The sequence below is a fragment of the Octopus sinensis genome, linkage group LG3, assembly GCF_006345805.1.
Source record: "Octopus sinensis linkage group LG3, ASM634580v1, whole genome shotgun sequence".
NCBI classification, from domain to species: domain Eukaryota; kingdom Metazoa; phylum Mollusca; class Cephalopoda; order Octopoda; family Octopodidae; genus Octopus; species Octopus sinensis.
In genome coordinates, this window is record NC_042999.1 from 15,608,840 (window position 1) to 15,622,268 (window position 13,429).

Below are 13,429 nucleotides of genomic sequence, written 5' to 3' on the forward strand. Positions count from 1 at the left end.
AGATAGTGATTCACAGTAAGTATTGTAGCTTATGCAGAATCTGTCTCCAGAGGCTATTTCTACACTTGGAGTTAATATAGATGCATCTGCTGAAATAGCGACTGAAATTCCAATTCCATTTATGAAAAAAAATATGGTCAGATTTTGATCTGAAATTTCTTTGAAAGTAATTTTATTTACATTCATATTTCCCATAAGAGTACATGTGAAAAGGATGATCTCATCCTTAGAGTGATAAAGTTGATTTTTTTTAATCTTTGAAGTTTAAAATAGTAAATATTTTTCAGAAAATATTTCTCATAGATGACTATTTTTTTGTATATACTGCAAAAGGATTTCATCAAATCTACTTTCATAAGAATTTATGCTTAGATAATTTTATAGATAAAGGTTTCCAGTGAGAATACTAGAACTACTCAACCCTAAATAAAATTGGAATTTTGCAGAATGAACTAAATATGTCAAAGAATTTTACCTGATTCTTTATCATCGCAGTAAACACTACTAACCATTTAACTTTGTAATCAAAGTTGAATTATAATACACATCAACGTAAACTCCACTTGTTTGAGTGTTATCTCATCCTTTGAGATTGTCCTCAATGTCTTGGGCCTACGTAAACAATGAAATATCACCATCACCACCACTGCCACTGCTACTGCCATCATCATCATCATCATCATCATTATTATTCAAAAGTTACTACTTGTTAATTCTGAGGTTTGGTGACAACAACCTCCCTGAAATCTCAAGTATCTTTCTTAGGATTTTTGCGGAATACAGGGTGAAATTTTCCTGAAATACATGTCTCAAATTTAATAACCTTCATCCTCATAGGTTGCCAAATGTGCTAATTACCACAAGGACTATTGTCATCCTTAAGCCAATAATCTTACAATGCCTATTCTTTAAGCCTTGTATAGAAATAACTGGTCTACTCGTTCCAGTAATATGATCAATCTTCAAGGAGAAATCTCATAGACCCTGATGCTTAATATTCCCTAGTCACAGCCTCTGACTTGTGTTCATGCTAATTATTGAGGTCGTTGCCAGTACCGCCCTACTGGCCCCGTGCTGGTGGCACGTAAAAGCACCCACTACACTCTCAGAGTGGTTGACGTTAGGAAGGGCATCCAGCTGTAGAAACTCTTCCAGATCAAGATTGAAGCCTGGTTCAGCCATCTGGTTCACCAGCCCTCAGTCAAATCGTCGAACCCATGCTAGCATGGAAAGCGGATGATGATAAATTTTTTCTCTCTTTCATTTTTGTCCCAACTCAATAATCCAATGCTGGCTTTATTTCTTCCTCCCACATTTCCAACTCTGATTATCTTTATTCCATCATTCTTGGTATGGTTCACTTGTCCCATCTATGCACCACAAGTGACTTTAGTTTCCTCATATTTTTTGAGAGGAAGGTAGTAATTTCAATATCACAATGAGGAATGACAAGACAAAGACTTGCAACTGGCAGTCATACAATGTAACAAATGAACACAGTTGGGCAGTCAGCATCTAAATTGACAACTCCACTGAGCACACTTGGTAGAGTTAACTGTTAATTGATCACTCTACAGGAGGGAAAACAAAACCTTTCAAAATGGTGGTGAACTCAGGAGAGTCAAAAGCCATCCAAAATAGTGGATCTATATTAATTTTATTACTATTGCCATTTGAAAAAATTACAAGATTTGTCAACTATCAGTGTTTTCGTAATCAATTTGAAAAAATCCACTGCATGGGTGATTAGCCCATTCAACTTCATCAGTTTTACCTGTTTCCATTTCTCACGATGAGGATGAGGGTTTGGGCTTGTTTTGATTAGGGAGAAAATATTTAAGAAAAAGTGGAAGTGGATTGGTAGCACAATTAGAAAAGACACAGCAAATGTAGCGAAAAGTGCTTTACAGTGGAATCCGTATGGATATAGAAGGAGAGGTAGGCCTAAGAACTTGTGGTGTAGATCACACAAAAGGAACTAGAGAAAGCGGGACATTCATGGCAGAAGCGAAAAATTATGTGACATGAAATTCAATTATAAGTGGCCTATACTCCGTGTTGGAAGGTTAAAGGCAGTAAAAAAAAAAAAAACTATTGTCATTAGGAAGGGGTCAATGTAATTGACTAGTCCCCTTCTACAAAATTTCAGGCCTTGTTCTTATAGTAGAAAGGATTACTGTTGTTATTATTATTTAGAGAAACAGAGAGCATTACATGCTATCAAAGTAATGCTGGAGTGCAAATGTTCGAAGCCTAGTATACCTGTCAGAACTACCCATCTGATAAGAGTACATCAGGCACAACCACAAGTACATGACATTATGATCTCATATCAAGATAAACAGCACGAGGGCTTGTAGATGGGGCCCAGTTAGAATTTTCTTCAGGTCGAGCAGTCGATCCCACTCAAAAGGTCCTTGAATAAAGGTTGTTTAAAGATGATGAATGAAACACCCACATTATCCAGGGGTGAATTATTTAAACACCAAAGAATCCTCTCAGCATATGGCTATGATGCTCCCCTACTACTCCAGCTCATGAGCAGAGATGCACATATCGTCAGCCACTAAGGGACATGTTCAACTGGTTAAGGTCAAACAACTGACAAGTAAATCTGTGGTATGGAGCAGAATATTTGCTGTAGCCCATCTTTAGTCAGATTTTGATTATTTAAATTATTCATAAATTTTGTTTTCATCTCTCTCTAATAAATGACACCAAGTTATAAGTGTAAACTGATAGCAAATACATATTGTCAGTGGTTAATGCCCACAATGCCAGAGACAGAACATGAGTTTGGTTATAAATTCTCTGATACATCATATCATCCATGGGTTGGCTACATGTGACTTGATACATGCAACCAGTGGTTATAAGCAGTTCACCTTAATACAATAAGTTTCTTTCTGTCATATCTTAGATTATATGATTCCTTTCTTCAACATTTTGATCAACTGAGACATGTAAAATCAGTCATATCGCTCAAATACAAATGAAATACTTGCAGCAGATTTAAACTCAACATTTATATCTTGGTTACCCAACCAGAAATTTAACAACTAACAGTGGAGAAAAACAACAACAAATATTACATTCTTCAAGGTTTGATAAATATACTAAAATTAGTCTTCTAAATAAAATAGTTGTTGAATATCAAAGTATCTACAATATCTTTATCTACCTTTGATTCAAGGTTTTTCCATTTTCCTTGTACACTAGATTACCCTAAGCTCATTGAGTTATATGCTTTCTATTGTATAAGACGTATGATTGAAGGTTAGAAGGGAAAAATGATCTTTCCATATTCATATAAATTCTTTGAAGCCTTTTTATCTGTATCAATTGTATACTTACAAGAATTATTTTATGGACTTGACAACAGTGAAGAAAATACACGAGGATATTTATTGAGTGAAAAAAAAATATCTTTAACGTATAGATATTCTTTTTCATGCATTACTTACATGTTTACAATTCTTTGTATACCAATACACATTATATACATCATCTAGTCTTTTTAGTTGTCTGTGTTTTAACACAAAAAATATATAAACCAACATGATATCTTCAAATTGTTTGGTTATATTTTTGTATACATTCAAAGTTATTAGGCAAAAATGGCGAAGTGGCAGAGTCATTAGAGTATTGTATGAAATATCTAACAGTATATATTCTACCTTCTTGCATAGCGAGTTCAAATTCTGCAGAGACCAACTTTGTGTGCAATCCTTTCGACTTATTTTAGAACATAGTTGAGTCCATAAAATAGGATTTGACTACAACTCCATTTAGAGCACAGTTTAAGCTATCTTTATGTGGAAAAAGGTTTATGCTCCTAGAACCTGTGTTAATTCTGTAACCCTTTAAAATGGAAGATAATGAAGTTCATTTTTGGCACTTGATGCTTTGGGAAACAGACAAAAATTGCTGCAGCTCAGCTGAGATGTGTTACCCCACCAACCATATTCACCAGATATTACTCCTTCGGATTTCCACTTATTAGGGTCTCTGCAGAATAGTCTTAATGGTAAAAATTTCAATTCCTTAGATGACGTAAAAAGATACCTTGATGAATTCTTTGCCATGAAACCACCTCAATTCTGGGAAGAGGGTATTTTCAAGTTAAAGGAAAGATAGAGATGCATTGTGCAACAAAATGGTTCATATTTTGTTGATTAAAAATGTAATGGCAAGTATTTATTGACCTTTTTCTTTCCTTTAAAAATCGGCACAAACTTTCCGGATAACACAATAGTTTGAATTCTAGGATACTCAGATACTCAGTTTCTATAGGATATAAGTTATCAAGATCAACATTCCCTTTGAACGTGATGTTAGTTCATTATAAGGTTACTCATTTACTGCCAAGTAAACTGGAGCAAGGTGAAATGAAGTGTTTTGCTTAAGATCACAATGTGCTGCCTGGTCTGGGAATGAAAACCATGATCTTACAATCATGAGCACAACACTTAGCCACCAGGACACATGCCTTTACCCACCAAAAGCCATTAGTTTCAGCAGCCCTAATAAAGGCCATGAACATTGAATTTCTTTATACCTATTTCTTTACTACCCACAAGGAGCTAAACACAGAGAGGACAAACAAGGACAGACAAATGGATTAAGTCGATTACATCGACCCTAGTGCATAACTGGTACTTAATTTATCGACCCCGAAAGGATGAAAGGCAAAGTTGACCTCGGCGGAATTTGAACTCAGAACGTAGCGGCAGACGAAATACCGCTAAGCATTTCGTCCGGTGTGCTAACGATTCTGCCAGCTCGCTGCCACGTGATAAACGGGGAATATAATGGGATACAGTTGCATCACAGGATCAATAAATATTGAAACCATGCCGAGTAAATATTCTAAATGTAAGAAAGACAGTAATACAGTTAATGAAATATTATCTAATTATGTAAGGGAAGTATGAATTAAAAAATAGTGACTACTTACTCTGAATAAGTCCAGGCTGAGTCCAAAATGGCCCAGTGAGAGGAAATAATCCACCAAGGTAAACTTTTTTTTTTGTTGAAATAATTTTAGGAAACCATCGTTTCCATATATGTTCGTGATCTTTTACCCAGCTACAGGCAACTTTACTTGCCCGTATGCTCGGTCTTAAACTTTTTGCATTGCTATAAAACTGAAGCAAATCTGCGTATTCCTCTTGCGTAAAAGACATCCGAGAAACAGCTTCGTATGCCCGGGGAGCTAATTTAGAAAGAGCTGGTGATGTCATTTTAGTTAGTTGGTTGAGTTTGAAATTACAGTAGATTGGGTTAGGATCATAAGGACATGATGGGAATTTGATCTGTGTGAAATTGTGATTGAGTGTGAGTGGACTTGGCCACCAATCATAAAACAAGACAGGTAAACCCCGCTGTGCACGCTGACGAACAAAGTCTGTCAAATAATGTCCTATCCAAGCTACAATCACTGGTAAGTTGAGCGTATTTATCTGAGACTGTAGAAGATGATAGTTCATTTCTGTGAAAAGAAACAGAAATCAAAACAGATTTAACAACATCAATAGTATATCTGGTATAAGATGTATTAATACAAAAATATGTTTTGAGATTTCCATCGCTTGAAATGGCTATAGAAATATTGATTTATTGTTTTCATTCAATTTTTTATACAATGAAATAATGAAGACTTTCCTGAAACACTTAAAGGTTAATTTTAGAAAGAATTTTAACAAGAATATTTCTTGCTATCTTAAAAATTCTTTTCCGAGTCTGAAAGTGACAGAGTGTGTTTTAGTATATTTACTCAATCTATACAAAGGAGCAACCAAAACTCTTAAAAGTTACATATCCTCTGAAATAATTACCACACATATTTGGGTACTAAAGAAATTACAATAGTAAACCTTGTCACCGTTACCGCTATGATCACATGATCACAAACAAAATCATTGATGATGGGTACGAATATTTTACCCATTACCGATGAAGGGATGCAGTTAATCTTTTGATCAACTATTTCACGCTACAATTTAGCCAAAATGAACTAATCACCAACAACAATATGTGAATTGTAAGACCCTAACTACAAATGAAATGTCATTTCAAAGCTGATTGGGGCCTAAATTGTTGGTGCTCTTCACCTTCTGCATCAAAATTGGTTGAAGTAAAGAAACCAACATTTTACAGAGAATCATTTTGTATTTTTCTATTTGTTTAGATCAGAGTAGTGTCTATGATATAAGATGATTAAAATTCTTAAATAATTACAAAGCACTTTTGTAGGACAAATAGAATGAGAAGACAGAATGCTTACCTGGGTAACTTGATAATAGTATAAGGCAACCACCACTGAGGTATTTACAACCTGGCCCTAGTAGGAAACCATTCACACAGTCTTTCTCTTTACACAATGGTTCTGCTCCCTGATTAAGTCTTTTTGTCATCACATTTTCAAGTACAGACAATGAATCATTCAATGAAAACCTAGCAATTACTTGGGGTAGTCGTAGAGCCCGCCAATGATCAATGAATATATTTTGTGACCAGAATTCTGTTGCTATATCTGTCGGAATAAACCAGCCAGCTCTAGAAAAAATAGAAAATAAAAGGATATACAATTAGATTTGAAAAATTTAAAAAGTTAGAGTTGATGAGGTCATTAATTTAAATGCCAAAAACTTTTAGCTAAAAATAAAATATCTCTGTAAACAATTTGTTGAAGGTCTTTGATCTGAAAGAGATTTGTGAAAATTTAATAATATCAATAGTTCAATGGAAAGATTTTTGAGTCCAAGTGAAAGACATTTTTTTTTTATTTTACTTGTCTCATTTTAAATAAATCTCAAAATAAATTTGTATCAAACAGTTCTAACACTTTGTGCCATTCTCATAAAAAAAACATTTACACAAAAAGGAAGAACAGATTACAATACATTTATTATTACGCAAATGTATTTATATTGAGGAGGCAAAGTGGCTGAGTTCCTTTTGACTGTTGGGCTTCATGGAGGCAATGACTGAAACCTTTGGCATTATGTTGTGATTGAGAAGAAGACTCTTCAAGCCGAGCAAAATTGCAGTTGTGGCACATACTGGTGTCACACAAATGGCAGCCATGTTGGTGGCACATAAAAGCACCCATTACACTCTTGGAGTGGTTGGCATTAGGATGGGCATCCAGTAGTAGAAAACCATGCCAAATCAGACTGGAGTTTGGTGCAGCCTTCCAGCTTAGCAGCCCTAGTCAAACTCTCCAACCCATGCCAGCATAGACAACAGACGTTAAATGATGATGATGATGATGATCTGAAGGACACAGTTCTGAAGATTTGGGATTAAAATGAACTTATATAAAATATAGTAAGTGATGTGTCTTCCTGGGTGAGATGAATGATCATGAAAAGAAGTTCAGCTATTCATGAAAGGCAATAATAAATATAAACAAGAGCTCTCAGAGAGTGCAAACCTCTGCCAAGGTAACACCAATGTCCTCTTAACGATTAGTCATAGATGACTTTTAAAATGAGAATATCTGAAATAAACTCAACTACTCTCACAAGCGAGAATACTAAAAATGAACCCAACTGCTCTCAAAAATTAAGTAACAAATCTGGAAAAAGGAGTTTAATAAGGATTTTGCATCTCATTACAACTTCATTTTCTTCTTGATATTTTTTTCACAAAAATCAATTAGAAAATAGTACTAATAACATATTTCCATTTACTTTATCATATATACATGTTCAGCAAATGCAACACTGATTTTTTTTTTTTTCAAATATATAAGTGTAAAATTTGTAGTACCATGTTTTTATAAACAAACTTTTTATAGGAGTGGCTGTGTGGTAAGTAGTTTGCTAACCAACCACATGGTTCCAGGTTCAGTCCCACTGCGTGGCACCTTGGGCAAGTGTTTTCTACTATAACCTCGAGCTGACCAAAGCGTTGTGAGTGGATTTGGTAGACAGAAACTGAAAAAAGCCTGTCGTATATATATATATATATATATGTGTGTGTGTGTATGTTTGTGCCTGTGTCTCCCAACATCGCTTGACATCGATGCTGGTGTGTTTATGTATCCCATAATTTAGCAGTTCGGCAAAAGAGACCGATAGAATAAGTACTAGGCTTCCAAAGAATAAGTCCTGGGGTCGATTTGCTTGACTAAAGGCAGTGCTCCAGCATGGCCACAGTCAAAATGACTGAAACGAATAAAAGACATTCTACTGTTAAAGTTATTAACAAGCATTTTATTTCTTCAATGTTATTTCTTGTTATAACGTTTATATTAAGAAAGATGGAATTTTTAATCTTTATCTGTTTTCCAGTACAAGTTAATACACAGATAAAAATCATGTTTTCTGAGGATTTTTAAAAATCTTTTTGAAAAATCACTCAAAACTGCAGGAAGAACGAAGTATAGTATGTTCAAAATGTTGAGTATAAGATATCTTATGCTGCAGAGCTACTAAAATATGGCATCATCATCATCATAGTTTAACGTCCATTTTCCATGTTAGCATGGGTTGGATGGCTAGACCGGGGTCTGGGAAGCCAGTCTGATCTGGCAGTGTTTCTACAGCTGGATGCCCTTCCTAACGCCAACCACTCCGTGAGTGTAGTGGGTGCTTTTCACGTGCCAGGCGAGCTGGTAACAGCCACGATCAGTTGGTGCTTTTACATGCCACCGGCACGGAGGCCAGATGAGGTAGTGCTGGCAACGGCCACGTTCGGATGGATCTTTTTAGGTGCCACCAGCACTGGTATCACAACTACAATTTCCTTTGATTTTTTGATCGATTTCGATCATGTAATACATATGCACACATGTACAAAATGATGTTGCCCTGATTCAAAGTTTGTGGCATGAAACTCTGAGTTGCAACAGAATGAAGCACCAAATGCCAACCAATAATTAATATCTCTGCAACATGCACTGAATACATTTTTTCCTTTGTAGACAAAAATGTGTGCGTGCGTGCATGCGCTCATGTGTGAGCTGAGAGGTAAATAGATATAGAAACACACACACACACAAATTTATAGACATGAAATATGAATAACTTTTTCTTTTCCATTCCTCTTGCAGCAGGCATTTTCACAAGGAGAGTTAATTAAATAATAATGCTCGTCATAACTAACATATTTTTCCAAATTATTTCTGTTGAATTCGTTTTAATCAATTAAGAACATTCAGCAAAATACTTGGCAGTATTCAATTCACATTGTGAGTTCAGATCCCACGGTGGAAAAGGCAATTACATCAAGTGAAATTGGTAGCCTTGTGCCTGTATTAACCACCACCACCACCACTGCTGCCACTACTACTACTACTACTACTATTGAAGATGGCAAAATGCTGGATGAATTTTTTTGTTCATTTAATGACTTTCTTTCACAACCATGGTTGAATTTGTATTACATAATTCTTGAGCCAATATCATAAACCCCCGAATGAATGACAGAATCAATTTAATTGACAATACCCCTCACATTTGAATAAGTGTCAGTGTAAAAAAATCATTAGAGTTATTATTGAAGATTAAAGAACGGTAGGAATGGTAAAGTATTGAATTAAAAGTCTAACAGCATATAGTTTCATTGCTCTACATTCTGAGTTCAAATACTGTTGAAGTTAAATTTGTCTTTCGTTTTGGGATTTAGTTTACAAGATTCTTTATGTGAGTTCGTGTGTTGAAGCATATTCTGTTGTGTCTGGGAAGAGTCATTTTCTTTTTGTGCCTTATAATGTATCACACACACAGGTAAAATTTCCACTTATTTCTTATTTTTATTTTCTTAAAATTTTCGTTGTGTCATGCAACCTTTTCAATAGTCTTGACTCTGTCCGTTATCATTTTTATTTTCCTAAAATTTTCGTTGCGTCTTGCAACCTTTTCAATAGGTTGCAAGACGTAATGAAAATGACTTTCCCCAGACACAACAGAATTAAATTTGTCTATCTTCTGTCTAAAGGTGAAATAAATAGTAGGCAGGTACTAAAGATTATACAACTATACTCTTATCTTATAACTATGAAGCCTTGTGTGCCAATGTGAGAAATTATTATTATTATTATTATCAGACTAATAATAAAAGCACGTTCAATTAGTGCTAATTTGTTTATAGTATTCAACATTTAAAGTATTCTGTTACATTTCCAAATGTCACTAAGGTTGATTTTGTTGTTCATATCTCTGGGATAAAGTAAATACGGCTCATACATTAAGATATAATATTTCTTTGCCTTTATATTAATTACTTGCGAAATTGGCTTTCTGTTTAGTCAAATACGATAGCATTCAAGTAAGATTTTTTATTAAATTTCTGTTATGAAATAGTGATAGCAGCTCTGAAGAGAATGTGAATATTCAATAATTTTCTAGCAAATAGTGGAGCAAAAGTAATTGAATCTTCACGAATTAAAAAGATAGTAATAGTATCAATAATATCTGAAGTTCAAGTATTTTTTTTTAGGGAACGTTGCATCAGCATCCTAAGCTAATTGACTTGATATGAGGTTTCAAAACGAAAAGGTTTATCATTGTCATATAAAAGCCACTTGACTTTATTTTGCCACTTGCAAAGATGGTAATCGATACAGAGAAATATGATTAGGAGAGATCTTTTCACTTAGAGTAAAAGACATTCTTTCAAGAGGTACAAACAGAAATAATTTTATGATAGGATTAAAGGAGTATTTTGTAGACTAATTGAAGAGTTGTTATTATTGGTCTGACTAATATCAGATAATATTACTTTAGAAATGTTTGGTACTAGAATTGTTCAAGGATTGTATAGATACATTGATACAGGAAGATAAAGATTTCTTTGATCTAAGTTAACATCTGTTGTGATGCGGATATGGTACAATGGTTAAAAGATACTATTAGAAGTTATAGGAAATGATGTTATTTACACACACACATACAAACACACAAATATAGGTGTGTATGTGTGTGTGTTCATGCACACATATGCACATGAATATACACATGCACATACACACATATACAGATACAGAGTGATGGATAAACAAATATATATACCCTCACACACGCACATATATATATGCATACAACATAATTTCTTTCTACTATTTCAACACAACATAATTTACTCCAAGGTGTGCGTGGAAGACACCTATCCAAGTTGTCCAAGGTGCTGCACTGTTGTGTTGAACCCAACTCCAAATATATGTACACACACACATATACCCAATCACCCAGCTACACTCCATATATATATCACGTGATCATGTGACCGACCAGGCTAACAAACGTTGCTACACATCACTGGTCACAATGCATTTCGCATTACTTTAGCCTTCAAATGACACCCCCCTGCTGGCTATATATATGTATATATATAAAGAGGTATTAATAAGGGATTATCAGTCTGGAGCAAAATACTTCTTAAGCTAATACAAATACACTAGGCTAACAAAAGATTTTTTGATTGGTATAGAATTCCAGGTAATCCTGAGGTAAGATCCAAAGTCAAAGTCCATCCCCAATTGACTTAGTAAATTCATGGTTGCATTACCATTATTTAAGCCTTTTCTTGTGTGTGTGTGTGTGCACGTACATGTTAGCTACTACACATTCTTTATTTTCTCTCTCCTTGTCTTTTTCTGTGGAAGAGCATAGGCTCGAAACATTAAAGACTTTTTCACTTCCTGAGCATTAAACTAATACATCTGTTTGTTTCTACACCACCTGTCTTCGTCTTTTGTGTTTTTGCGAATTCTCCCCATATATTACATGCTCATGTGGTCACACCAGTTTGATCCTGTCTCCACATCTTAACCCAACAAACTTTTCTCGGATTTTCTACACCTACACTTTGGACTATTCTACCTGAACATTCTAATCTCCGACACTTCGGTTGCACCTCTCCTACCCATTGATTACATTGGACTCTTCTGTTGATAAGAAATTGCACCAATATACCACGACATTTGAAGTTTTGAACCTTTTGAACTTTTCTTAACTTTTTTGTACTTTCTGCTTTCTCCTCTGTGACCCTTCTGTCCAGCATTTGCCATGATAGATCGCTAGCCACTAGATATTCTTTATTTTCTCTCCTTGTTTCTTTCTGTGTTCCTTCCTGTGGAAGAGCATAGGCTCGAAACCTTAAAGACTTTTTCACTTCCCGAGTGTTAAACTAATACATCTGTTTGTTGTATACACCACCTGTTTTCATCTTTTGTTTTTTTGTGAATCCTCCCTATATATATATATATATATATATATATATATATATATATATATATATATGGCACAAGAATAATAATAAGAAAAGCAAGTCAAGGTAAAAAAATATGAAAAAGCAGAGTGTATTTGGTTGATGCTCAGGAAAACTGGAAGAAGTCATTAACATTTCAAGTATATACTTTTCTGCAGGAAGGATAGATAGGAATTGGACAGTCACTGCATGTTGAAAATGCAAGTATATGTGTGTGTGTGTGTGTGTGTGTGTGTGTGTATGTATATATACATACACACATATATACATCTTTATCACTTTCAGCTTGGAGCTTGTCCTTGCATCTTAGCCATGATCTGAAGACATCAGTTATGAAAGACATCAAGCTGATTGGTATGTGGTCTACACACACAATTCATGTATGTCTATATGATATGTTTGAATTAAAATTTTAAAAGAACAGGTTTCAATTTACAGCAAAAGTCATTCCTCACCAGATGTGGACATTTTAGCTTTCTTCAAAATATCTTTTAATGTTATCATCGATGTTATTATTTTTGTCATGGTACGAGTTCATATGTTACACAACAAAGAAGTGAAAAATGAAAATGTTTAACTTTGTAAAAGAAAAGAAAATGTGAAAGACTTTTACTTTTCCCAGTCAAAAAAGTAAGTGCTTGTCTTGGCAAATACTTTCTTAGAAACATGACAGTTTTATTTATGGCATGACATCGTACTTCTCCTCAGTACATGGAAAATGAATACATAGCAGAATAGCAGATGGCCAACTTTACTTTATTGATGGTTATAGATCTTTACAATACCAAATAGAAACACCTCAACGTTTAGAATGTTTGCTTAATATGATGAACACAATACACAAAAAATTATTGTTTAGCACAACCTATATTCTGGACAACATAAAAATATATTTACAAGAGTTAGAATAGGCAGCCACAACTAGAAATAAATATATTTATCTGTAAATATGAATTATAATTCACATGAAGCTCTGGCATCAGGCAATTCAATTTTCTTACAAACACTGAAATTACTGATGAGTTTATTGATGCAAATAGTCTCTCTAGAAAACACAGGAGTGTCATAATTTATCCAAGAAATGCATCCCCAACAAGGATCTTAGTTTTATTTTGCTATTCTGGCTCAGTGTGTCACTCCCTTTTCACTCTCTTTTATTTTCTAATGTTAAGCTTAGATGGTACAATAAGAGGTAGTGTGTTGGAAAACA

The 13,429-nt window shown here is 34.5% G+C and overlaps 1 protein-coding gene across 3 annotated transcripts in view; it reads right to left on the reverse strand.

Annotated features, from left to right (window-relative positions):
• The window catches only part of LOC115209184, a 662,850-nt gene that overhangs the window by 270,017 nt on the left and 379,404 nt on the right, over positions 1-13,429 (reverse strand). For all 3 annotated transcript variants that reach the window (XM_036500873.1, XM_036500871.1, XM_029777425.2), the window contains 2 exons: positions 6,287-6,558; positions 4,958-5,491 (listed from right to left, as the gene is read on the reverse strand). In XM_036500873.1, coding sequence (XP_036356766.1) covers positions 4,958-5,491; positions 6,287-6,558 — 806 coding nt within the window. The remainder of the gene's footprint in view (positions 1-4,957; positions 5,492-6,286; positions 6,559-13,429) is intronic.